This window comes from Equus przewalskii, chromosome 5 (assembly GCF_037783145.1).
Source record: "Equus przewalskii isolate Varuska chromosome 5, EquPr2, whole genome shotgun sequence".
NCBI classification, from domain to species: Eukaryota; Metazoa; Chordata; class Mammalia; order Perissodactyla; family Equidae; genus Equus; species Equus przewalskii.
The window spans coordinates 18,925,352-18,950,806 of record NC_091835.1 but is presented as its reverse complement, the minus strand read 5'-3'; the positions used below and the strand labels follow the sequence as shown (position 1 = coordinate 18,950,806).

Below are 25,455 nucleotides of genomic sequence, written 5' to 3'. Positions count from 1 at the left end.
TACAGTAAATCTACACTTTTATTTTTTGTTCTAAAATGTGCTTTTTCCCTCAACGAACTTTAATATCAGTCCAGGACCTCCACCTCCCCTTTAAAAAGACATAACACACACACACATACACACACGCCACCCTCCAACCAGGTGAAAAATCCCCGGCGATTAGTCTATAACAAATATTGACACAAAGGGGAAAAAAAGCATGTTGAAATGTATTAATCAGAACCTGTACAAAAAAAAAATTAAAATATAACCTGAAACTGTTCAAGTTCAGAAAGGCTAGTCAAGTCCTTTTCTCTTGCCAGGAGAATGCCATCATCAGAGGGCTCTGGGTCATCAGCCAGGAAGGGGTGGAAAGAGACAGAAGCAGCAACAGGTCCTTCACCAGATAGGGGGGCCTTGGCACCACCAGCCCCACCACGAATGCAGCCAGGAGGAATTAAAGATCTTGGGAGAGCAAACGTTGGCAGACAGCCCCAGTGTGCAGCTGGGGACTTCACACCGAAAACCAGTCTGAGTAGTCAGAAGCAGCAGGAAGCATGGCCAGCAGAGAACACCAAGCTGGAAGAAACTTCTGCCACCAGGCAGACCCACAGCACCCTTCACTGGTGCCAGGATACCAGATGTTAGCCAACCCAGTGCTCCCAACTGAGAGATCAGAGCTGGGCTTAAGAGGCTGAAAACCCGCAGGTTTAGTAAACATAGCCCAGCATCACATCCCTCCATGGCCTGATCGGAGCTGCCAACAAGGAACAAGGCAGGAGAGGGACAAGCATTTGATACCTGGCTAGAGATCGCCTGCACCCTTGTGGGTACTGTGGTACACGGGGCTGGAGGAGGAATACCCCCTCCTCATCAGAGAGGGGCCTCCTTCGCAGTCATCCCGGTGGGCCGGTTAAAGATGCCTCCGGCTTATGACCAGCCTGACACAATGACACGGAGCAAAAGAAAACTGGGAAGGAGACAAGCCCTTAAACAGAGACGAGATCCTCCTGGAGGGAAGCTGGGCAGTGTCTGACCCTGTTGGGATGGCATCAGTGGAGCCCCTGAGTCTGAAGGGAACAACTGGGAAGGAGGGAGTGGGCGAGGGAAAAAGAGTTAACGGTTCTTCTGGAACAGTACCAACAGGGTGGGGAGGTGCTGGTGAGGGGACGGGCAGGTCTGGAACTCACTGAAGGTAGAGAGGGGAGGAAATAGGCCCTTGGTGTCCCCTCCCCACCTGACCCAGGCCTGGTGAGTGCCAGCTGCCCCAGCCGGCCCTAGTGGCGGCTGGAGACCAGACCTTTCACTTTGGACATCTTCTTGGTGGGCTGCCTCTGCTCAGCATGAGGGGGACATTCCCGTTCGGCCAACTGTTGCTCCATCTCCTGTGCTGAGGAGGACGCGGTGGCTTTTAGTGTCTTCTTGATGTTGGTAACCTGGAGAGAGAGACAGAATTGGTGTGCTCAGCCTGTAAGCATGAGAAACTCACTGAGACCTGTTCTTACTATAAAGGGAGCCACCCAGGGAAGGAGCCAGAATACTCTGCAAGAAAATCTGAGATTATCTTCAGAAACCCAGATGAGGAGAAACAAGCAGGGGCTACTCCTGGAAGATACGTGGAAATAGGTCAAGCAAAAAAGTAAAACTAATGCCTCAGGGACCAGCCTAGTCACGTAGTGGTTAAGTTTGGCGTGCTCTGCTTTGGCGGCCTGGGGTTCACAGGTTCGGATCCCAGGCGCAGACCTACACGCTGCTTATCAAGTCATGTTGTGGTGGCATCCCACATACAAAATAGAGGAAGATGGGCACAGATATTAGCTCAGTGACAACCTTCCTCAAGCAAAAAGAGGGAGATTAGCAACAGATGTTAGCTCAGGGCCAATCTTCCTCAGCAAGTTAATTACTTACTTTAAAAATCTGAAAAACTAATGCTTTATTGGTTGAAAAGAGAGAACAACCCAAGTGGAAGTGGACCATTTTGCAAAGAGGTACAACACAGAACATGAAAGAAACACCGGTTAAAGCTGCCTTAGAAAAAGAAAGGGTGACCAAGAATGCTATGCTCAACTATCGTTGTTCATATATGAAACCACAGATTTTCACAACAACTTTGGGAATACAGCTCCATGAGCCCTTCTTGAATAAACTAGAGAAGGGACTTCAGCCAACTAAGTGACAAAGGACAAAAATGCAGTAAAAGAACTGGCAAAATTCAATCCCTCTACCGTTTCCAGTAGACCCTTCTTCACTTAACAAAGGAGGGGCTCAGAAATACTTAAGCATCTCCAGAATATTCTTCCATGTCCGAAGGCACATCCTCTGTAGCATCTGTACAATCCCATTAGGGATGTTCGACAATTTTTACATGGGTTGCCATCTGCTTTTCACTTACACACAGTGCTCCTAGGAACAGCCTTCTGTGCTTACCTTGTGTACTTTTGTGAACATCTGTGCAGGACATATTCCTAGAAGTGAGCTTTCCAGATCAAAGGGTTTGCACATTCCTTTTTAATAACTATGGCTCTACTGCCTTCTGAAAAGTGCTGGACCAACTCGTACTTCTACCAACTGTGTACTCTTGTGCCTGTTTATATATACATTCCCCAACCCAGTTCTAATGGGTCTTCTATGCCTTTGCCCATCAGCTAGCTGAGAGGAAGAAAAAAGGGATGAAAAAAACAGAAGAGAAAATATTAGCCTTTTTTTTTCTTTAATCATTAAAAGGAAGAAAGAAGATATGGCTGGTGCCGAGTAAGGTACATGTTTGTTGGTGAGAAAGGAAGGTGCTTCCATGTTTCCTGGGAAGCAGGTCTGGTTTTCTATAGAAACGAGAAGGGAGTCATCAGGGTCAAAAGTTCTCAGCAGTCAGAGCATCAGGAGCTGGAGCAGGAGAGAGTGCAACCGCAGAGATGAAACACCGTGAGAGTGAGACACACGTAGCTTGCTGGAGAGGATCTAACATCTGCAGAAGGAGTCTCAACTGGATTGTAGGTCATTTTTTATTCTGATTTTTGCTGTTTTGAGATATAGAACCGCCATGCCCCACCCTGCTGTCACTTCAATCAACACTATAACCTTTCTTAAAGGAGCACCGACAGAGTAGTGTGGGCTGTGAACCAAGAGGGCAGCCTGTCTGGTCAGGGTTTATCCAGCGTCCTGCCGGACGATGCGGCGCCGGCTTGGAACCCGGCGACCTCCTCCCGGTGGCTCAGTGATGCTTGTCTCTCTTGTTCGGTAGTTACTTGGTGAGACAGGGCATGAAGAATCTGGAGCAGTGGAGGGCTCGCCACGCTTTCTCTTATAAAAGAGATTTGTTATTGTTTGTTTTATTTCAAGGCATATTTTGACGGCCTTGGAGGAGATAAGAAATGTGATTTCTCAGTTTTCACTGCTGTATCAAATAACATTCCAAGGTTTCTCCAGTTTGACACGCTTTCTAGGTATTCTGAGAAAGATTAATTAAAATCTTAATAGGCGGTAACAGCATCACTTAAGTTTATTTCTTTGTATATCAATTACTTCTGACTCCCAATGTGTTAAAAGATCCTACAACTTAAAAACATATTAAGAAAATGAAAAAGACAAAGACCCATGCCTCATATTTTCAGTACCTGAGATGCACTGTCTAGGGAAATTTGTTTTAAGGCTTCCCTGAAAGCTGATAAAATTTTATTTTTAAGTAAAACATTAGAAAACTAATAAGTTTTTGTTACCAGGCCTGTATTTCCAAAAATGGCATTTTTTTTTTTTACTAAGGAAGATTCACCCTGAGCTAACAACTGTTGCGAATCTTCCTCTTTTTTTGCTTGAGGAAGATCTGCCCTGAGCTAACATCTGTGCCAATCTTCCTCTATTTTGTATGTGGGTCGCTGCCACAGTGTGGCTGACAAGTGGTGTAGGTCCAAGCCCGGGATCTGAACCCACGAACCTGGCCCACCAAAGTGGAGTGCACTGAACCCAACCACCACATCATGGGGCTGGCACCCCTAAAATGGTATCTTTCCAAGCAAATGATTACCTTTCCCATTTAGCAAGACAGCTTTATTAAAAATAAATTAAAAAGTATAGTTTCCTTAATTTTATCTTGGCTGATAAATACCATTTAACCTTATTTCCTCAAGTTCTTTGTGCAGTAATTTTTACTAATCAGCTTATACTACAAATGGTTTTCTATATCGATTCTTCCACTTAATGTATCTTTAGGTTTACTCAGTCTCATAATCCCTACATGAATAAGGAAAAAGTATTTAATCAATCCTCAAATAATGGTTCTAGTTTCAATCTCTTGCACCTAAGTTTCTGTAGAATAAGTCATTCAAGCCTAGCAGAAATTAGCTGGCATTTCTCTTTCTATCGTGGCCTCAGGTGACTTGGGCTAGCTTTGGAGTCGAGTATCTGTGGCTAAGCTGAGAAGCCAGTTCCCGACCTGCCAGCCCAAGGAGCAGACTAGAACCCCATGCACCCCATTCAGCCCACTCACCAAGGCAGAGCTCCCCTGTCGGCCTCTCAACAGCTGACCAGCTTACCTGACCCCAGTGCTTTGCTGTTTGACTCTTTTGCTGTGTATATTCTTTTTTTTCCCCTCAAAAAGTTCTGAAACTTCCTGCTCATCACCCTTCTCCATTCGCAGAAGGGCCTGTTCACACTCACATTCGGTCTATACCATCACTCCCCACCATGGTAATGCAGCCTCCCATCTCAGGGAGGCTCGATTCTATTTAAACACCTTTGATTCAGGATCCTGTCAAAAGCATTTGACCGAATAAATAGAAGCACGGACACCACGCCCTCATCATTCAAATGCTATGTATCGCAAGCAGTTTTCTCTTAAAGAAACCACGCTCCTAACAAGCTATCACTGTAGGTGCCCAGTGACCCTGGTGCACAAGGAAAAGGAATGAGACTTACCCCAAAGGAAAACTCGGTTCTTTCTCCAGTTCGGAAATGTCACTCAAGATCCTGTACCTCCTCACTCCTCCTTAGCACACGCCCTCCACTTGAGCCCTGCTAGTCTGGTGCACCATGCTCCGAGGGAGGCATTCCACTTACACCTTTTTGCCTTCCCTGCACCCTGTTACTCTAGCCTGGGCGAGCCTCCTCCTCAGCTAGCCACCCCCGACCCTTCCTGCAGACTCGAGCACCTCTGCCACAAACGTGTCCTGACCCTCCTAGGCCAAGCCCAGCTGCCTCCCCTCAACCTAGGCCTGCCTGGCAGTACCTCTCACTCTTAGACAGACGGCCTCATGTGCCACTTCACATCCAGCTTCCAGTCAGACTACTGACAAATGGAAGGCCTCCATAGTCGTGTAAACACCCCAGAGAGGAAAACAGGCCTTCCTGGGCAAGTGTCTCTTAGCCTAAGAAATGAGGCCCTTTATGCTCAACAAAGTCTCAGCCTGCACAGGAGTGACGTGGCCCTTACACTGGGTTCCACTACAGATGTGCCTTGCTCAAGCCAGCTTGATCACTAGCATTTTAAACACACAGAACTCACAGAGGAGACTGCTGGACCAATGGCAGACTCTCATAGTTGAGGGGGAGTTAAGAGAGAACTAGCATCTTGCAGTCTAACTGTAGATGGCTCCTTCTGGGACCCAAGAGTGGCTGCCCCAAGAGGTCCACCAATTAAACCTGTTTCGGCTTTGTGGAATATTCTTGAGAAGTCTAATTCCTTATTCACAGAGCCGCCCTTCAAATGATGACAAAAATCCCCACAAAACTGTCTTCTTTGGCCTAAATGTCCCTGGTTCTTTCCACTTTTCTTCCTTGAGTGGTCTGGCTTGCAGGCCATCTCTGTCCTACCTACTCCAGATGACCTATAGTTTGTCAAGCCCTTCAAAACACGGGCCTTGGGGATTTTCTGACAGGACTGCACTAGCTGACAAAACTGCAGCCTAGCTCTATCAGAGACCTTAAATATTCAGGCAAAAGGACAAAGAGGAGCCTCCTGGGGAAGGAAAACTTCCAGTTGTGAGGCAAGGCAAAGGTAAACAACAGGAAGTAGAGTCCACAGTTGGAGAAGTGCAACACAGACATGGAGAGCTGGGAGACGGAGAACAGCTCTCCGGGAGGAACCAGGAGGCACACGTTTTGCACTCTAACAGCCAACAAGCATCAAGATCTGTCACTTACTTAACTCCTGTGGGATTTCCTACATAATGGAAAACAGAGCTTACTTTGTCCAATTACGCTTTCTTACCTACATCACCGGAACACAGCCTATTTTGTGAATGTAGCAAGAGCTGTACATTGACATTGCACAGAACATCAGACATAAGCACACTCAAATACAAAGAAAAACACACTCCAAAATCAAATATAAATGAGGTGCTTTGCAATGCTTTGACTAATCACTGTCCCCCTCCAGAGTGACTGCTCAGAGATAATGAAACAGCTCATAATGTTATTGTTCTATCTCCCCCAGGTATGCTGGAATTCTAACTAATATGTGTTATTTCTGTGAAAGAGAGCATGTGATAGGGTGACTTCATTAAGAGGGAAGGCTCTTGAAGCTAATACTCACCAGAAAAAAGCTGCTGTTACAAGATTTTCGGGGAAAACATCATGGTTTTCCCTCTGAGAACAATCCAATTTAAGGACAATTAAAGAAAAGGTCAACTTAGTTGAGAAAATGGCTAGAAAAGTTAGGTCAAGGGTAACAGAAGCATAAATACAAGCAAAAGAAGACAGAATTACACCTTTGTTCTGTGTAGATTTGTTTTCAAGTCAACAGATACCTGGCAAGCCTTCTACTGCCTTAAGCTGGGCTGAGGATCAGCATCCTACACGTAGTAGCCAGATCATACATTCACAGAATGGAAAAACTGACAAGGCTCTAGGCTTTGACCACATGCCTTCTCTTCTCATACGGGTCTGTTTCAGATTTCTAGAAGATTATTAAGTCAGGAGAGTGCTTTAATTGGTGGCAGAGGTAGCCTTGGTCTTTTCCTCAAATTTCTTTCTCTCAACCTTATTCAAATCCTTACTGCCACCTGGTGGCAGCATCAGGCTCTGCCAGCAGGGGAAGCCATGGCTGTGTTTGCAAACAGTGGGCCATAGTAACAAACCCACGAGGGCTGGCTCTCTCTTGTCTTTAATAACCATAATCTGAAGAGCCTACACTATTGTCTAAGGATTGGTCATGCCTCAAGAGCAGTCAGTGCCTTCTTTTTTCAGATGCCATTTGTCACGGAAATACACTTGAACCATTCAAATTCCAAAAACTAGTATCATCCATCTTTGCTAACGACCACAAGCCAAGCCTATCACCTACCACACAGTGAGTGACAGTCCAGGTACCATGGGGCAGCCAGCAGGGATCAGGGTCCTCCTGGGCTACCCATCAGGTTAAAGACAGTTTGTTTCACGCAGGCCACCGCAGGTCAGGTGGGCATGTTTCGTCTCCAAACCTCAGTTGTTTCCAGGGTTTGATTTACAGGGAAGAATCAATGGAGAGGAGAGAGTGGTTAGCCGTTCCTACTTTGCTCAGACCTCAACCCCAGGTCAGAGAAGAGGCCACAATACTGAAGAGGGGGGTGACACAGCTTATTAGAGGAGCAGCAGGCTCACTTTCCTCACTGTATTTGTCTCTGGCTAACACTAAATGAAATGTCGGTCATAAACCTTTGGCTAGAAGTAGGGTTAGAAATTAACAACAGACTGAAAATTCACAGTGTAGGTATGTATATGTACACAGGGGTGGGGTGGGGGGTGTATATCCAAAATAAACCTGCTCTAGTCCACAAAAAGCAGAGTTCAGTAGTCCACTGACACACTTACAGGGTGTGCCAGAAACAGTACCTCAAACACTTGAGGACCTACTACGGGTAGGATGGGACAAGGAACTGGTCTAACAAAGACAAATACAACACAGGTTTTATTTTCAAGGAGTACATATAACAGAGGAGAAGAAATCTTCAAAGTTCACAAGTCCCCCTTTGAAAGGCACAGCTACTTATTTCTTACGTTCCTTAGCTGTAACCCTGGGCCCCAATCTGCCACACTCTAGGACACTTGATTTATAAAACTCATTAAATACCATTAACACATCAAGCCCCATCATGCTAGAAAAGGACTTCCAATGCTAACATCTTGATCTTAAGGGCTCCAAACAAATTCTGAGGCCACTCCACACGTGTCCAGGCTACAGGCACACAAACAAACCCCCATGCACTCAAGGCTGGGGCTGTGTCCCTCCAAGAGGCTAAAAGTGTCCTGAACACCCAGGTGCTCCTAAACCACAATCACACACATCATTTGCATTTTATCCATTGAATTTTTTCCCTTTCTTCTTTTTCAGTACAAGATACATCATACATTTTGAAAGGCTGTAACATATATGTACGGTTTAGAAAAGAAGAATAAAATGAAACTGTGCACCTACCACATGGCTTTAGAAGCAGAGCCATACCAGGGCCCTGAAGCCCCACATGCCTCTGCCCAACTGCACCCCTCTCCACCACGCCTGTGACCACCATCCTTCCATCTGTCTTTAACATCCATCCCCAAACTCATTTCTCTTGCTCTATAGATGCAGAGTGCATATGTGCTGAGGAATTACAACATTCTCTGCTCTTCAAGCCTGCTCCCCCGCTCCCAACCAGAATCAGAAAGGAGACAGGGAGCACCAAGAGCAGGGAGCATGTCCCAGTCATCTCTGGCCCAGCACCTAGCCCACTGCCTATCTGTTGGTGACTGTTTGCTTCATCGACACCAAGACTCACACGGCAAAGGAACAGACAGGGATACCCTGGAGTGGGGAACAAACACTCCCTTCCTTACCTCTGCCTCTACCTGCTGCTGAGTTCGGCTGTGGTTCTCCTTGTACTGATTGGCTCGCAGAACTTGCTGCTCGATGCCTAGCAGAACTGCTTCGCAGCCATCACACCTACAAAGGAGATAACCAGCCCTGAGCCACAGAAAGGCCTGGAAGCTCTCCTCCAGCCTCCGAAATCTCCCTCCCCGAGTCCTCCCAGGACTTCCTGAAACACCCCCTTGGCCAGGGCTCTTGCCCCTCCACTCCTTCCAAAAGACAAGTGTTTCTGAATACATAACACAGGGCACGTGGAGACAAACATGGAGGTTGTGGGGTATTCTTAGAATATACCTTTAATTTCCAAACTTTGTATCCCATGGGAAAGTTTTACAGAATGTGAGATGAAATGAATTAGGAAACTTTACGGGGGCGGGGGGGTGGGGGGCTGATTCACCACTTTTCCCAAGAGAAAACATTATTTTCTAAAAGCATCCTATTTTGGAGATCGCCCCTTCTCTCAGACACTTACGTTACTTCCTAATTGCCATCCCCCTCTTCATTATTTTATTTCCTCTTTTTACTTTGAAAATTTTAAAACCTAAGAAAAATCTGAAAGAACAGTACAATGGACACCTCCCTACCCTCCACTTAAGATCCAACAGTTGTGAACATTTTGCCATATTTACGGTACCACTCTACACACCAATTCTGTTTCAAATCTAACTCCCGCACCTAAACACAAGTTTTAAGAATCTGCACTAGTAAGCATCCTGGGATGGCACCTCTGGGTAGAAAGATGTTGGGGGCTAAAAAGTGGGAAGCCAGACTATGGACACAGTAAAAACTGTGTCAGCATCTCAAAAACAGAGTAAGAGAGCCCACTTTAGTAGAAGTGGAAGCCTAGATTCTACGCCAGACAATTTTCATGTCGGGGGTATTTTCTAAGTTTATTTCTCATTTATTCTGATTTAACAGTTTTATGATCTTTTGAAAGCTCCTGTTTGTGTTGGACATAAAGCGAAGGTGTTTGGGGCCAGACTTGGGAGAGAACTTGGGGAAAGGGGTGAACAATACATGTCCTTGGGACCAATAGTAGCTGAAGTGAGGGAAACTCAGGGGCGTTGGACCCCAGGGGATCAACACTGGGCCATACACCTCTGGATCTACTCCTCTTGGGGACAGGCCAGAGATTCCGTCTGTTTTAAAGAAAACAATTTCCCCAGCCCTCTGCACAAAGCTTGCCTGCTCTGCCTCATGACCCCCGACACACCAAGTGTCTGCCTGGAAACATACTCTCCTCACCTGCAATCATACTCTAACCCTGGACCTCCTTCAAAACTCACCTAAAACCTCTTTTACCCCTAAGCCCAGGTGGCTTCATAAGCCCCAAATCATTTAAGTAACTCCATAACAAATCTTTGCAGAACATGCGACAGCTCTTGCAAACATCAAATTCTATTAAAATAGAATACATGCAAACATTTCACTTCCTTTTATATACCAGAATGCGGTTATCAAATATTCTGCGTTTGAGTCTGTGTTCCAACTGAGAATAACCCATCCTTAACTTCAATATCCCTCACACTGTTTTACAAACACGAGTCCAACATGTTACTGACACTGAACACGGGTTCTCTTATCCAAGGAATCTTACCAACACTAACTTCCTGAGCTGGTTCAGACTCTGCGGCTGAGTTTGGAAAGCTTGGGATCAGCGACACACAGCTGGGCTTCAGAGGCTTCATGTGCCAACCCTGGGCATTTCACGGCCCACTATTAAGTAGCCCCCAGCTGGACTAGCACAAGAACTGTTTTACAACCAGGGCACTGGGAGACCTGAAATGATTCCTGTTGCCACACAGCTGTAGTCACAAATGCAGCGCCCATCTCTGGCTTCCTGTCGCAAGGCCCCAGCTCCCAGGCAGCACCAGCTGATACCTGGAGACCAGATTTCCCTAGGCAGATACACGAAGGGCATGCTAGATATCCCCCTCCCTAGAGAGAAGGGATCCCTCCTTCCTTCAGCCTCACCATTCATGCAAGGTCTTGACAATATTATTGATGTCCTTCTTTCGGATGTCACGGCCAATGCAGAAATCCACTTCCAGCAGCTGGTTTCGCTGGTCCAGCTTGCCTTGAATAATGTCAGTGTAGACAGCCTCGATGATGAGGTCTTCCAATTCCCGGAGATTCCGCATCTCCAGGTCCTTCAGCAGCACGGAGTAGGGGATACACTGTAGATAAGGCCATGTGGTATTTACAAAAACCACTGACAAACATTCAAGAAAATGCAGGCATTACCCACATAGCCAACAGCTGCCTCAGGGCTTTGAGAAATGCAGTTTAGTGGTAATTATCAACCTCTACGGCAACAAGAGATGGATAAATGAGCTGTGAGACCTGTGGGATCCAAACAAGACCACAGCACCTAGGAACGCATTCTCCTAGATTCTCTGCCTCCTGGACTTCACCCAGCCTTCAGCTTTCATGCTATGAAGCATACTCTTAGAGACCCTAAAGAATCCTTCCAGAGGAAAAAGGGAAATACTTGGTATATGCCACTCTACTGCCTTCTGAAAGCTTGCAGACTTTGCATAAAATGTCAGATCATCACAAAACACCAAACAATCTCAGACACTGGAGAGGCGAACTGCCTGCGGGCCCAGCAGAGCAAGCGAAACAACTTGCAGGGTAACATGTCACCCTACAGATGGCCAGTGGGAACTGCCAGCTCAGAGGTCATCCTCAAGTTTACATGGGTTTTCTCAGACTTGCAACCAACGCCAGTTCCCCGACAATAGTCCTTTATCGGGCTGTACCAACATTCTGCATGACTCCAAGACCACTGGATACCTAAACATCCAGTTCTCTGCAAATCCTCTGACACATCACTATTAGTTTGGAAATTAACAGAGCAATCAAATCTGCAGAGACAGGAGGAAGAGGTATACAGAGAAGAGAGTAACAGCAAATGTTCCTAGAGGGGTTTTTGATGACTAAACATCTTAAATCCCAGGGCAGTAAGTGCGCTGACAATGACAGGTTGCAGAAATGAGGAAAAAAACTTACTCCTATTCTTTGCTACACTTGAGAAGTCCATGATTTGAAAAAAGATCAGGTCCTCATTTCCTAACAAAATAAGCCTTCCACCCGAAATGCCAGGCTGAGAATGAGAAATCTGTAATTCAAGCAGGTACAATGATTTCAGCAACTGAAAGCGCAATCCAAGAATAAATATATCTCTCTCAAGTTCAATCACAGAGGGAAAGTGCAAATAGCCCCACAAAAACTTTTAGACACTTAGGCTGGGATTGGGCAGAGCGCCAAAATCAATTAAAAATCAACTGAACCTGGATCTTCTTTGTTAATGGCTATGAGCAGCTGGTCGCAAGGCTTCTTCTAAATCAAGTGGGGCAGAGAACTCAGAGAGATGTAGTGGAGTGGTATCCTACAGAAGTTAAGGTCTAAATTTAGCATATAAAGCAAAAATTCCGATCAGTATAATTAACCTTGAAAATCCCCAGAGGAAGGCAGCATATTAAAGATCTACATCTCAGTAAGTCTGATCTAGCAAGTTTTCTTCCAGCACTGGCACAGTTCACTGTGCACTGAGCAACAGATGAAGTGGTTAACTTGCCTTGAGACGCCCTGCTGTTAGGAAAACATGTATCTTTAAACATGTGTCTTTAAGCAGTCTCCCTTTAGGGTGGCAAAATGCTCACACCAAGTGAGGCACCACGGCATGCCAGAACTGAGACCTGCTGATTCACAATCCCTCCTGGGCATACTTTTCCTGAATGGAATGGTGAGTAATTGTCTACACTAATTTAATTATCTTTTTCTCTTTTGTCCTTTGCCAAGCAAATTTTACGCATTTGTGATGTGACTGCACTGTGTGTAGCTGGGAGCTCCCACACTGATGCAATGAGACACCTGCCTCTGGGTGAGGAGGTAGACAGGAAGGGGTTTGGGACTGACCTTCATTCTCGATGCCAAGCTCACGATGGTAAGGTGCTTCAGCTTGTTCTGCTGAGCTGTGCTCAGTTCTGGCAGGCTCTCCTTGCTGGCTGCTCAGTCCCACCCACCACAAAAATCAAGACACAAAATAAAATTAGGATTTCTTTATGGAATAAGCTAACTCCCCACACAAAACCTACTACCCCTGAATCACTGTCATGACTCTGAATAAGTGACTCACTTATTCATTATGCAAATGCTCCACGAGAAGCCCATGGTCTTCCAAAGAAGAATAGACTCAAGGAGCTTAGTCTCCTGAAGAGTCAGCCATGAATGCACAAAACGATTCGACAATTTTCTTAATAGAATACTATCTGTGCCCTTTGTGACATTCAATCAAGTTCAACACGTCTTTACTGAGCATCTGCTATGTGCAATGCACTGTCTTAAGTGATTCAGGGGAATCAGAGATAAATCAGATTGGCCTTGTCCAGGTTGCTATGCTACACAGCTCAAGGGGCAGCAACCACCCAGAGTTGTGCAACTCAATGGCCCTGGACTTGTCCTCAGTTTTACAATCAGATGTTTCAACAGTTACAAATGCAGGACAGAACTATCAGAAGAAAGGTACAAACTACCAGAAGAGAACAAAAGGGTGAGAAGGAAGAGGAGAGACAGAACGGGAGAAAGGGGGAAGGGAGAAAAAGAAAAAGGGGGAAAAAGAGAGAGCAAGTGAGTGCAATCACACTGGGGAAGTACAAGAGAGGAAAAGGAAGAATGATGGAGTTTGTGATAAGCCTTGAAGGATGGGAAAATTTTAGTAGTAACAATAACGATGATAGAAGCAATGGCAGCAGCCATGGGTAACATATACAACAAGCTTTACTTAGTGCAAATGCACACACAGATCCATGAGTACGCGCTCATCCAGCCAGCCCTCACAACAATCCCATGAGATAGATTCCAAATGTCTTCAAATCCTTATTCATAATCCTGGATTCCAAAAAGGGGAATCCAAACTAATGTTTTTCTCTTGAGCATGGTGCTGAAATTCACCTGGTGGCAACTCCTGACCTGATTTGAGGCAGGCTTTTCATCTCACTTGTGAATATTCACTTGTTTTGCTGCAAAATTATGAATGTGTTTAACAACAGGTGCTGCCCATATCCCTCGAGGGTGTTACATAAAAAGGTATATGCATCATATTACCTTTTTAAAGTCCCCAAATTCTAAATTCCAAAACTTCTAACCCAAAGAGTGCAGGTAAGGGACTGTGGACCTGTATTATTACTCCCATTTTACAGATAAGGAAACTGAGGTACAGAAGATTATTTAATTTGCCAAAGGACCCACAACTAGTGGAAGTGGAGGTGGAATATAATACAGGCAGTCTGGTTCCACAGTCTGTGCAATGCTGCTTCTTTAGTGAGGAGAGAAACAGAAGACACACTCGTTGGAACAAAGAGAAGGTCAGAAAGATTGGCAAGTGGCAAATTACTGAGTGTGAGAGCAGCGCAGAGTAAGTAGAAGTGACCAGTGAGAAAGAAAGGGAGGCAGAAGGGGAAGTCAGGGATGTAGCAGGGGAGGCCTTGAGTCATATCACTAAAATAAACTACCAGGCTTTTGTCAGACCACTAAAATAAACAAGGGAAGCCAGACAAAAACGGCTTGGGTGGAAGGTAAGTTAGCATTTGGACGTGCATGCACCTCATTCCTGATATTTAAGATTCTAATTTAAAATAACTCAAATGACCTACAAAATAGAATGGGTGAAATAGATTATGGAGTATTAGATTACGGACTAGTAAAAATGACTAAAAAGACTAAAAACATGGATAAATGCCAATGAAATAAGAGGAAAAAGCAAGATACAAAATTGTAGACATAATCTCATTACGCCTACATAATAGAAAGTGCAAGGGGAAAAGTCCAGCACCACAATCCTAACAGTGTTTAATGGTGGTACAACCATGAGTGACTTTTTATTTTCCAAATTTTCAATATAGTCATATTATTTAGATAATATTTTAAATGGCTTAATACTTTACAGGTGGGTATTCTGACATTTCACGGCACTCCAAGCGTTCTACAAATACCAGTCCTCAAGAATCTCATCTAAAAAATATACAGGGGCTACATTTACGGATGAGCACAAACACAGTACCCATTTTACCCAGAGGGAATAAAAGGTGAAAAGGGAAAGTCTTCCTGTGGGGTCACCTACAGCGCACAGTAAAATGGGAAGCAGCCAGGTCAAGAAGTGCCCACACTGTACTTTACGTCCCAGACCTTCGTGATCCTCATGGAGGGAACACATCAAAACAAGCAACATAATTAAGACAAATCTTTGGAGGATCTTAACCAACTCACCTATGTAATCTGGGTATGTTCCATAGGCAAACAGGTTCAGCAACTGCAAATAAGCAGCATTAGCTCCTTCTGCAAGCTGAGGAGGAAAAGAAAACAGTTCACAGGGGCTGGCCCCACAGCTGAGTGATTAAGTCTGCGCACTCCGCTTCAGTGGCCCAGGGTTTCACGGGTTCGAATCCCGGGTGTGGACATGGCACCGCTCACCAGGCCATGCTGAGATGGCATCCCACATGCCACAACTAGAAGGACCCATAACTAAAAATACACAACTATGTACCGGGGGGCTTTGGGGACAAAAAGGAAAAATAAAATCTTAAAAAAAAAAGGAAAGAAAACAGTTCACAGACCAAGCTGCTACCAAGCCCCGCAGGGTTCAAGCAGAGGGTTGGGGGTGCCATGCCTCTGTACAGCTTTATTAGTTGGTCCCTGAGGTCCCTTCTGATTCTTTGATTCTTTGGGAAAAAAATAAATACGATTATTATGGCCCCAAAATTAATTTTTCTCTCTCAGGAATACATATTTTACACTCCACATAGCACAACCAAGTAACTGCTTTTGTCACACTTGTGTGCACACAAAGCAGTAAGTATTGGAAGCAGTTTGTGTTTTCTCAGGATTCCCTGGCCATTAAAACGAAGACTGGAGCAGCCTTGTCTACACACCAGCCTGGCAGGTACAGCACAGCCACTGTCAATCCAAACAGAACAAAGCAGGGGTTGTTCCAAGTCTCAGGACTACGTGGGTACCACGAACGCTGGGAGAGATTAGCACAGCTTAAGGTGCAACAGAAAAGCCTGGTGGGGACAGGAACCCAGGATATCAGGCTGCCCCAAATAAAAATTTTCATTAAAATTACTTATTCTTCATTACTATTCCTTATTACTTACTCTTTGCTGATGGCAAAGAGCCATCTGTAGAAGAAAAACAAAAGAGATACTGTTTTCCTTTGAACTGCTCTGCTCTGCTGTCAGTTACCTTAACTGGTGTTTCTTTTACTCACAATTTACCAAACTTCATAGAGTCTAAATAGGAATATCCAAGTGTATTCTGTGGACATCAATAGTAATACTACTCAATTCTAACCATGTTTTTAAAAAAAGGTTCCAAGAACTACATCCATAATTTCAGACCACTGAAAGGCCACTAGCTTATTCCCAGCTCACAAGTGGAAAAAAACAAACTGTGGGGAGATAAAGGTGATTTGCTAAGCACCCCAGTGAGAACTCTGGCATCCGAATACGCAGTCTACCTTCTCAGGTTATCAAGAACCTCCTGAGGTCCTGAACCAGAGGTGGAAAGACATCAAATCTAGCCCCTACTTTTCAAACAGACAATGACAAAACTAGCCATATTGAGAATATCTTCTCGAGAGCAGATACTCCAAAATGTCTCCCACTGGCCTAAATCAATAAGGTCTTTCAGGCTTTAATTTTCATCCATCTCCTCTTAGCCAATCTTCCATCGTTAAAAAACAACTGCTTGGGAAATTCATTCAGGCTTTCATGAACCTGAAGGAACATATTACTCCTTGGTCATCTCTTCTGTTGAAAAATAAAGAGCTATCAAGCCATGAAAAGATGTGAAGGAAATTTAAATGCATATTACTAAGTGAAAGAAGCCAATCTGAAAAGGCTACATACTGTATGATTCCAACTACATAAATGACATTCTGGAAAAGCCAAAATTACAAAACAATGAAAAGATCAGTGGTTGCCAAGGATTAGAGGGGAAACAGGGATGAACAAGCAGAATACAGGGGATTTTTAGGGCAGTGAAACCACTCTGTATGATACTGTAATGGAGGATATATGTCACTATACATTTGTCCAAACCCACAGAACGTACAACCCCAGGCGTGAACCCTAACATAACTGTGGTCTTTGGGTGATACTGATGTGTCAGTGTAGGTTCCACTCTGGTGAAGGATGTTGATAATGGGGTAGGCTATAAATGTGTGAGGACAGAGGACATATAGGAAATCTCTGTTCCTTCCTCCAATTTTGCTGTGAATCTAAAACTGCTCTAAAAAATACAGTTTTTTTTTTAATGAACTCAGTTTTCTTATATTTTCCTCACAAGATTCCTTTTCCACCTGATATATCAAATTTTTACTGAAAGCCTACTGTGTGTCAGGCTACATGTTAAGCTCATGTAAAGAAACAATGGGGAGCACAGTAGATCTCACCCTCACAGAGCTTACAGTCTGGCAAGCAAGACTCACAATAAATAAAAATTCACAATTAAAAAATAAAAGTGGCTCTTTCTGTCTCCAGCAAAGGAGATGACGCCATGTCCACACATCTGCAACGGATAGTCATGGGGACCCGATCCAGTTTCCGGATCAAGAGGAATAAGCACACATACAACAGCAAGTCCAGTAACCTGAAGGCCCACAACTCCTGCTACAATGGGCTGATTCACCACCAAGCTGTGGGCATGGAGCCAGTAGCCAACAGCAAAGGTGTCCTAGTGGTCATGACGTGAAGAACCGGCCAGCAAAAGCCAGCCACCTCCCAGGGCCTGCCCAGTGGTGCAGCAGTTAAGTTTGCACACTCTGCTCCAGCGGCCCAGGGCTCGCCAGTTCAAATCCTGGGTGCGGATCTACACACTGCTTGTTAAGCCATGCCGTGGGAGGCGTCCCACATATAAAGTAGAGGAAGATGGGCACGGATGTTAGCTCAGGGCCAGTCTTCCTCAGCAAAAAGAGGAGAATTAGTGGCAGATGTTAGTTCAGGGCTAATCTTCCTCAAAAAAAAAAAAAAAAAAAAAAGCAAGCCACCTCCTAGGTGTGGATTACCATAAACAGGAACGCCCTGGCAGCCCTCAGCAGCATCATGCACATGATCCACAAGAACAAGTACCGCCTAGATCTGCAAATGGCAGCCATCTGCAGAGCCGGCACCCACCCACAGAGCCAGCACCATCCTGGACAGTCAGAAAGAAGCTGTGATGATGAAGAGGAAACCAACCTACCCCACCAAGAACCCCTGAGCACAACCACCAAAGTAATAAGATGTCACCAGACTTTTCAATCAATCAATATAGAAGTATCAATCAATACAAAAGTATCCAAAGTGGGAAGGAGGGGTTGCAAAAGTCTAGGTTTCTTTACATCTCTTTTTCCCACCTGGTCATTCTTCACCAGATCTCATTTTTAAGGCACAACAAACATAATCAGATACCTAAGGCTTTAACAACAACAAGCAAACAAAACAAAAAGGATTGCTTCCCAGCTAGTCACATCGTATCTTTTCCACACATCTACTTTAGCACATCACCCTTTTCCACAGGAATAACATATCCCCTACTCATACCCACTGCACGTCCAGGAGCAATCACTTTCTGCTATGGATGTACCTAACCAATCTTCCTTGTCTATATTTGCAATGGAGGTTTTTTGTCCCTAAGAATGCCTGAAACTACCCATTCAACATTAGTCCATGCTTATACTCTAATTTATCAGGTTCAATTAGATTTTTCTTTATTTTTCAAATTAGCAACCCAACCTAGTTTTACCCCAAGTTCCGATGAAAATATTGACTAGAAGGAACCTAGGACATCATCCTTGCTCTCCTCCCCTGCCCCACCAATCCCCAGCCCTCCCTCAACAGGGCACCTCACAGGTCCATAATGCTTCAGCCCTGGAACTCCTTGGAAACCTGGAGAATCAAAGGAAGGCTTAGAACAAAGAAGACAAACTGTTTGGAAAATGCTCTTACCTCCTGCACATTGGCCAGCTCCAGCAGTTCTCCAAAGACATACACTCCAGGAGCCTCCAAGACTTGGCTTATGAGAGCAGTGAGGGCTGAGCCACTGGTACCTTTGGCTAGTAAAATAAACTGTTCCAGGAGGTTACTTGAGGGTTTCTGTTCACCTGCCATTCTCCAGCCTTGAGATCTGTCCAAAAGAAAGCTTCAGTCATTCCTCCTTCTCCTCTACAAAGTCTATGCTTATTTAATGCTGGGTCAGACATCAGAATACTTTAACTTTATAGAACTCAAAAAGGAAAAACAGCTCCTGAGTTCGGATGCTATAACCACTTTGTGAGATGGGTAGGGTTCAACCTGGAGTTAAACAGATTTTGTCCTTATTCTGAGGTCTGAAACACACTTAGTAAAAGCCACTTCATCCCCATCTAGCCCTCTCCCAGAGGCAGCACCTTCTAAGCCCTTAAACCTAACCAGGAGCTAAAGAAACCACAGGAGTTTCTCAGTAGCCGTTTTATATCCACCTCATTTATAGACTCTAGTTAAGAAACAGAGAATCTCACCCATACACAGAGGCAGCAGGTGTGAGCAAAAGCAATCAGTTATAGCTTCCAGTGTGTCATTAGAATCTCACCTACAGCCAAGTACGGATAAGAAAAAGACACAAAAAGCAGACAAGAAAGACGTGAATTTAATCAAAGAACTTATTGAAGCATAGAAAAAGCGGAAAAATCATCTTGAAAGATAAGCAATAACATATTCAAACTAAGAAAATACATGCTGTCCACGAGGAAAATCCCTCTATTTGGCCTTCTACTGATATGCGACATTTTACCAAACATGACTTCAGAACTTGTAGAAAACCTCCAGAAGACAATAAAAAGACTTGAGAAAACAAGGAAGATACTCTTTTGCCATCCCGAAGACATTAGGTACATGAGGGTCCCTCCACTGTACCATCTAATTACATGCTGAGTGTATGTGAACACACACTGCCTACCTACTCTACAGGGATCCTGCATAAGAAAAGATTATTCCTCTAAAAATGATACATATTGGGGCAGCGTGACAAAATGAAGGAAAAGAGGTATAAGAGACTAAAACCGAGAACCATTCAAAGAAGGATAGTTGGGTGCAAGAGAAACTAAGTTTTCCTGTGGAGGCAGGCACACAGAGCGGCAGCCCTTTCACAGTATTAGAGAAACAAGCATGCCGCCTCACTTAGGGTTACCTAAGCTCTTATCAGAAACAGCAAAGCGAAGTGCTAGGGAATAAAGGTTGCTGAGGAGGGAAGGGGAAGGAGGAGAGAGAAGGAAGAGGGGGAGAGGGAGAAGGGGCGGAGGTGATGGTTAGGAGAGGAGGACCGAAAACCTCCCTTCCAAGTGGACACGTGTGAAGAGACTGAAGGGAAGGGCCTGGGGGTGGGGAGAGGGTACAGAAATGGACAGAAACTTCGGTCCCTCAAGATAATCTCGGCCTAAGGAGCAAAGTCCGTGGAGGCAAAGAGGTAAGGAGGCGCTGCTGGTCGCTTTCTTCTGGAGTGGGAGGGCCCGAGGAGAAGGCTAGGGACACAGGGAGATGGCTTCCCATCGTGGGGAGCGCTATTTTGATAACGGCAGAGGGGCAAAGAGGCAGTCTTCGGCAGTGCGGAAGGGAGAGCAGCCGCGGGGCGGGAGCTGAGGGTCGCTAGCCGTGGTGGACTCCAGGCAGGGAGCGTGCTCCCGGCAGGGCCGCGGACGCGGAGGGAGGCACCGCGGGGCGCGCTCCCCGGGGCGGGGGCGGGGCTGTGGGGCCGCGGGCTTTCCCGGCGGCGAGCGCGAAGTCGGACGGCTCGAACTAGGCTGGCGCGCCGGGCCCTGCCCTCTCGCCAGCCCCTACCTGTCCTCGCCGCCTCTCCGTCCTCTGGGTCGCTGGCTCAGCCTCCCGGCGCCTGCCCGCAGGTTGTCAAGCGTCCATGATCGGCCCGGCGTCCGACGCTTTTCTGCCTCCGCCGACCCGTTGCCCTTGCGGCTCCCCCGGAAGCCTCCCGCCGCTGCACTCGAGTTCCGCCCACACTAGGTTCCCCCGGGCGCGTTCGCAGTCTCAGACCTCCCGTGAGGCCCGGGCCGGGGACAGAGGGTCCGAGCCCGGGGTATAATCCAGGAGCAGGGTGGGGAGGGACCTGAGCAGAGCAATCCAACCTGGGCAGTACCGGGGCCCAAACCATCGCCATCACCATCCTGGGCCTGAAATCCACCCGTCTGGCGGAGCCTTACCCCTCAGGAGCTCCCTATGGCGACTGCCGCTGCCCTGGGGTCCAGAGACATATTAAGCCTATTAACAATACCGTTTATTGAGCGTTTTCCTATGCGACAGGTACTATACATTGCCTCGTCGAATTCTCATAACTCCTCTATGGCCTGTAATATTATTCCCATTTTTCAGGTGAGTTAACTAAACCTAAAAATCCAAAATCCACTAAGTGGCAAAGTCCGATTGGAACCCAGACTATCTGAAGCCAAAGACCACGTTCTCGCACTCTATTCAAAAAGCGTTTTAAAATAAACAAGAGGTGGGTTGAGCCAACTATGGTTCTGTGACCGAAATGACATTCGTGGGGTTGCATTTGGTAGTTACCGACTCCCTTGGAAGACGGCTAAAGAATGCTACATAAACTGAATGCCTAAGTTGATTCCTTTAAAGTATGCGCCACAGACTTTCAGGTCTTGGTGCCTTTTGTGCCTTAGAGTGCATATTTGCCTTTTGCCCATTAGAGTGCAGAAATCAGACAGATGCACAGGAGCCTGGCACCAACCTATTCATTTATTCAAAAAATCTCTTTAGCACCTGTTATGTTCTAGAAGTTTATATGAAGATAAGGTTCTTGCCCTCAGAAAGCTTCAATGTATTAAGTGCTAGGAGAGAGAGATGACAACACTTTGGAAGCACAGAAGAGAATACCGAAGAAGAGAAAAAAGGCATCTTCCAGGCAAAAAGGGGAAGAGAAGGGGGCAGTAACTATAATCACAGAGGCTTGCAGTGTGCAGCATATACTGATGTCGGAAAGAAACCCAGAGTGGCTGGAATCCTGTGTTCAGGGGTGAGAAACGAGGGCTACAGAGCTGGAGCCGGGTCATCAAGGGTCTTGGAGACCACATGCAAGTCACTATATCCAGTAAAAACCTAAATACAGCAAAGTTCCCACCTAGGAGAGCTCATAGCCCCCTGGGAGAGACAGGCCTGTCTGGCTACCACACACGCTAGGGGTACAGATAAGGCTCTCCTGACTGTGCCCTGGGGAGAGGTGATTTAAGGCAGACTTCTGGAGACGAGTCTCGAGTTGAGCCTGGAAGAATGAGCAAGCAGATCATAAAGGGCGTAAGCCACGTAAAGGAGTTTTTATTTCATTTTAAGAGCACTGGGGAGCTATGTAGGGTTTTTAAGGTTTGGAGAGGTATGAATAATTGCCATTTTAGAATGATCACATTGACTGCTCTAGGAATGGATTGGATGTGGAGAGTAGTGGAAGCAGGGACCTCTGGAGGTGACTGATATACTCCAGATAAGAGATTGAGAGGTCTTGAGCAAAGGTAGCGGCAGTTGTGCATGAAAAAGAAGGGACACTTTGGAGACATTTAGACCATAGAATCTGTCAGACTTGGTGACCAGTTGAATGCAGGACTAGGGAAGGAGGATGTCACCCGGGATTCTGGCTGGGGAGGCCAGAGCTGTCTGGAGGTGGTGTGAACAGGGCTGTGGAGGAAAAGAGGCAAATTTGGTGGCGGAAGGAAGACAACTAAGTTCTATTTGAATTCATAAATATTCTGGCAGAGCCTCCACTTCCTCCAGAATAATGTCCAGGCTCAAGACTGCAGTTAAAGCCCTTCTCAGTATGCCTCCCTCTTGCCCTTCCAGCTTTGTTTCACCCTAGCTTGTTTACAGCCGGAACTCCACGCCTTCCCATGCCCAACATGATTTACACCCTCCCTCTCTGATCCCAGGGTCTATGCTCAAGCTTGCTCTCTCTTCTTTTTTGCAATGCTCTTCTCTCATATTTGCCTGTTAAAATCCTACTAACCCTGTAGGCAAAGGTTTCTTAAACTCGATGCAAAAAGCACTGATCAAGGGGCTGGCCCCGTGGCCGAGTGGTTAAGTTCGCGCGCTCTGCTGCAGGCGGCCCAGTGTTTCGTCGGTTCGAATCCTGGGCGCGGACATGGCACTGCTCGTCAGACCACGCTGAGGCAGCGTCCCACATGCCACAACTAGAGGAACCCACAACGAAGAATACACAACTATGGACCGGGGGGCTTTGGGGAGAAAAAGGAAAAAATAAAATCTTTAAAAAAAAAAATAAATAAATAAATAAAAAAGCACTGATCAAAAAAGAAACACCGAACTATTGGACTACATTAAAATTAAGAGTTTATGTATATCAAAAGACACCAGGAGGAGACTGAAGAGATAAGCCACACACTCGGAAAAGATATTTGCAAATCATGTATCAGACAAAGAATTCTATATCCAGACTATATAAAGAACTGCAAATCAGTAAGAAGACCAACAGCCCAATTTAAAAAGTGGGCAAAAGACTTAACAAGCACTTCACAAAAAGAGGACATTCAAATAGCCAGTAAGCATATGAAAAGGTGCTCAACACCAGAGACAATGTAAATAAACTATAATGAAATACCACATCTAGCCAAAATGGCTAAAATTAAAAGGCTGACAATACCCTCTATTGACAAGGATAAGAGTCAACTAGAACTCTCTTACATTGCCGATGAAGGCGAAGATTGGTACAAACACTTTGGAAAACTGGCAATATCTACTATTGCTGATCATATGCACACCATACAAGCCAGCAACTCCTCTCCTAGAAATGAGTCCACGAGTCCACAAGAAGCAACATATAAGAATTCATTGCAGCTTTGTTAATGAAAGCCAAAAATTGATAACTGATAACCTAAATGCCCATCAACAATAGAATAGATAAACAGTGCTATGTGCATACAATGGAATACTACTCAGCAATTTAAAAAAATAAGCTACTGCTACATACCACATGGATGAATTTCACAAAAATATTGATGAATGAAAAAAGCCAGACATACTGTACATATTGTATGATTACATTTAAATGAAATTCAAGAACAGACAAAACTGAGCTGTGGTAATAGAAGTCGGAAGAGTGTTACTGGGTGGGAGGATGCAGTACTGATTGGAAAGAAGCACAAGGGGTGCTGGAAAGGTTCTGTATCTTGATTGGGGGGCAGTGACACAGGTGTATACATATGCAAATATTGTGCCCTTACTGTATGTGTTATACCTCATTAACAAAAAAATGTAAAGATAAAATTTTTTAACAGAGAAAAAAATCCTACCCATCCTTCAAGTTTAAATGCCACCTCCTCCATCAATATGTGGAATAAATCTCTCCATCAGAGCCTCTGTAGCATTCTGATGGCCTTTTTTAAAATGACATTTATCACAGTCCATCTTGAATCTCAGTTGAGTCTCCTTATTTCCCTAAATAGATGGTTATCTTCCTGGCAGCAATGACCATGACTTTCATCTTTTACCCAGAGAGAGCCTGGCAAATAACGACAGCTGAAAAAGCTGTTTGTTGAATTACACGGAAGGAAACATTGGGTGGGTGCCCAGAGGGGTAAAAGGGGGACAGGAAGAGGAAGGCAGGCCTAGGAAAAGAGATAGAACATCTCCCAGGAAACCTTAGCTTACACTGCAATATTACCTAGTTCCTGAAATCACATGAAATGTCACCTTGAGCAACAAACAAAGAACAAACCCAAACACCAAGTCCTACCTAGACTGAAGATAAACATCACACTCCTTCACTTGGAGGAAATCCACCAAATAAATGCTTACCTAACCTCTGGGTGTTTCAACCTGGTTGGGGAAACTTTACCAGGAAGAATAAAAATCACGTAGCCATGCTGCTAAAAATATCGCCACCCTAGTGTGGTGCAAAGAGTCCAGACTGCGGGTCAGCAGACTGAGGGCTGAATTCTAACTTCATGGACAATCTCTTCGCCTCTCGGGGCCTCAGTTTCCTCATATGTAAAACAACAGGAGTTTGATTAGCAAATTCTCTAAAGTCCCTTCCTGTACTGATATTCTGAGTACACTATTGATATCTCTCCCAGCCCAACGCAGAAGCACACCAAAAACCCCTGCAAAACACTAAAAGACGCCCCACACGAACAAACAACCACGACTTGAAGGAGTCATTTTTTTAATATTATCTTTCATGGTTTAATTAGTGTTTTTGTTTGGTGTTTGCAGGCTTACCATGATTTGCAGGAGACTTCTGAGTTCCATGTAAACAGAAGTTACCTCTCTGTGGGCTGTCATCTTCTTTTGAGGGTGAAGAGGGTCTTCCCGCCTGGTTTCAAGTCCCGGGATTCACAAACTACCAAACCTGAGGTAAGGTTTACGAATTTGCGCACACTGCGCGGCACACTGGAGTCTAAGTTACAGAGGACTAGGTTGCAGGGAATGCTGGGATTTGTAGTCCCTGGGCCTTTTTGTTGCGTGCTGGGATCTGTGGTCCCCCGAGCAATCCCCTAGAATGCTGGGAAATGTAGTCTCCACCACATCGCACGGTGCAACCCGCTGTCATCTCAGAGCCCTTGTGTGCCCAGCAGCAGAATCGGGCCCCTCGAGCCTCTGCAGATCCGAAGCCAACCC

General features: G+C 45.4%; 1 protein-coding gene and 1 pseudogene across 5 annotated transcripts; one reads left to right on the top strand and one right to left on the bottom strand.

The window, feature by feature from the left end:
* COPS7B (COP9 signalosome subunit 7B) lies at positions 1 to 25,347 on the bottom strand. 5 transcript variants are annotated; one of them, XR_011540207.1, is made up of 7 exons: positions 25,057 to 25,275; positions 18,781 to 18,958; positions 15,062 to 15,137; positions 12,713 to 12,801; positions 10,766 to 10,968; positions 7,253 to 8,866; positions 1 to 1,415 (listed from the first exon to the last, which is right to left on the bottom strand). XR_011540207.1 is itself a non-coding variant. In XM_008526107.2 (7 exons), exons 2-7 carry the CDS (start codon positions 18,940 to 18,942, stop codon positions 1,257 to 1,259), a joined length of 795 nt encoding a protein of 264 aa, XP_008524329.1. In that variant the 5' UTR covers positions 18,943 to 18,958; positions 25,057 to 25,347; the 3' UTR covers positions 1 to 1,256. The 5 variants fall into 5 exon arrangements, 3 of the variants coding, with proteins under 3 accessions (XP_008524329.1, XP_008524328.1, XP_070476255.1); XM_008526107.2 differs by having other exon boundaries at positions 8,761 to 8,866; positions 25,057 to 25,347; XM_008526106.2 differs by lacking the exon at positions 25,057 to 25,275 and adding an exon at positions 20,647 to 20,940 and having other exon boundaries at positions 8,761 to 8,866.
* Positions 17,351 to 18,158, top strand: LOC139083474 (large ribosomal subunit protein eL28-like; annotated as a pseudogene).
* Positions 25,348 to 25,455: the final 108 nt, after the last annotated feature.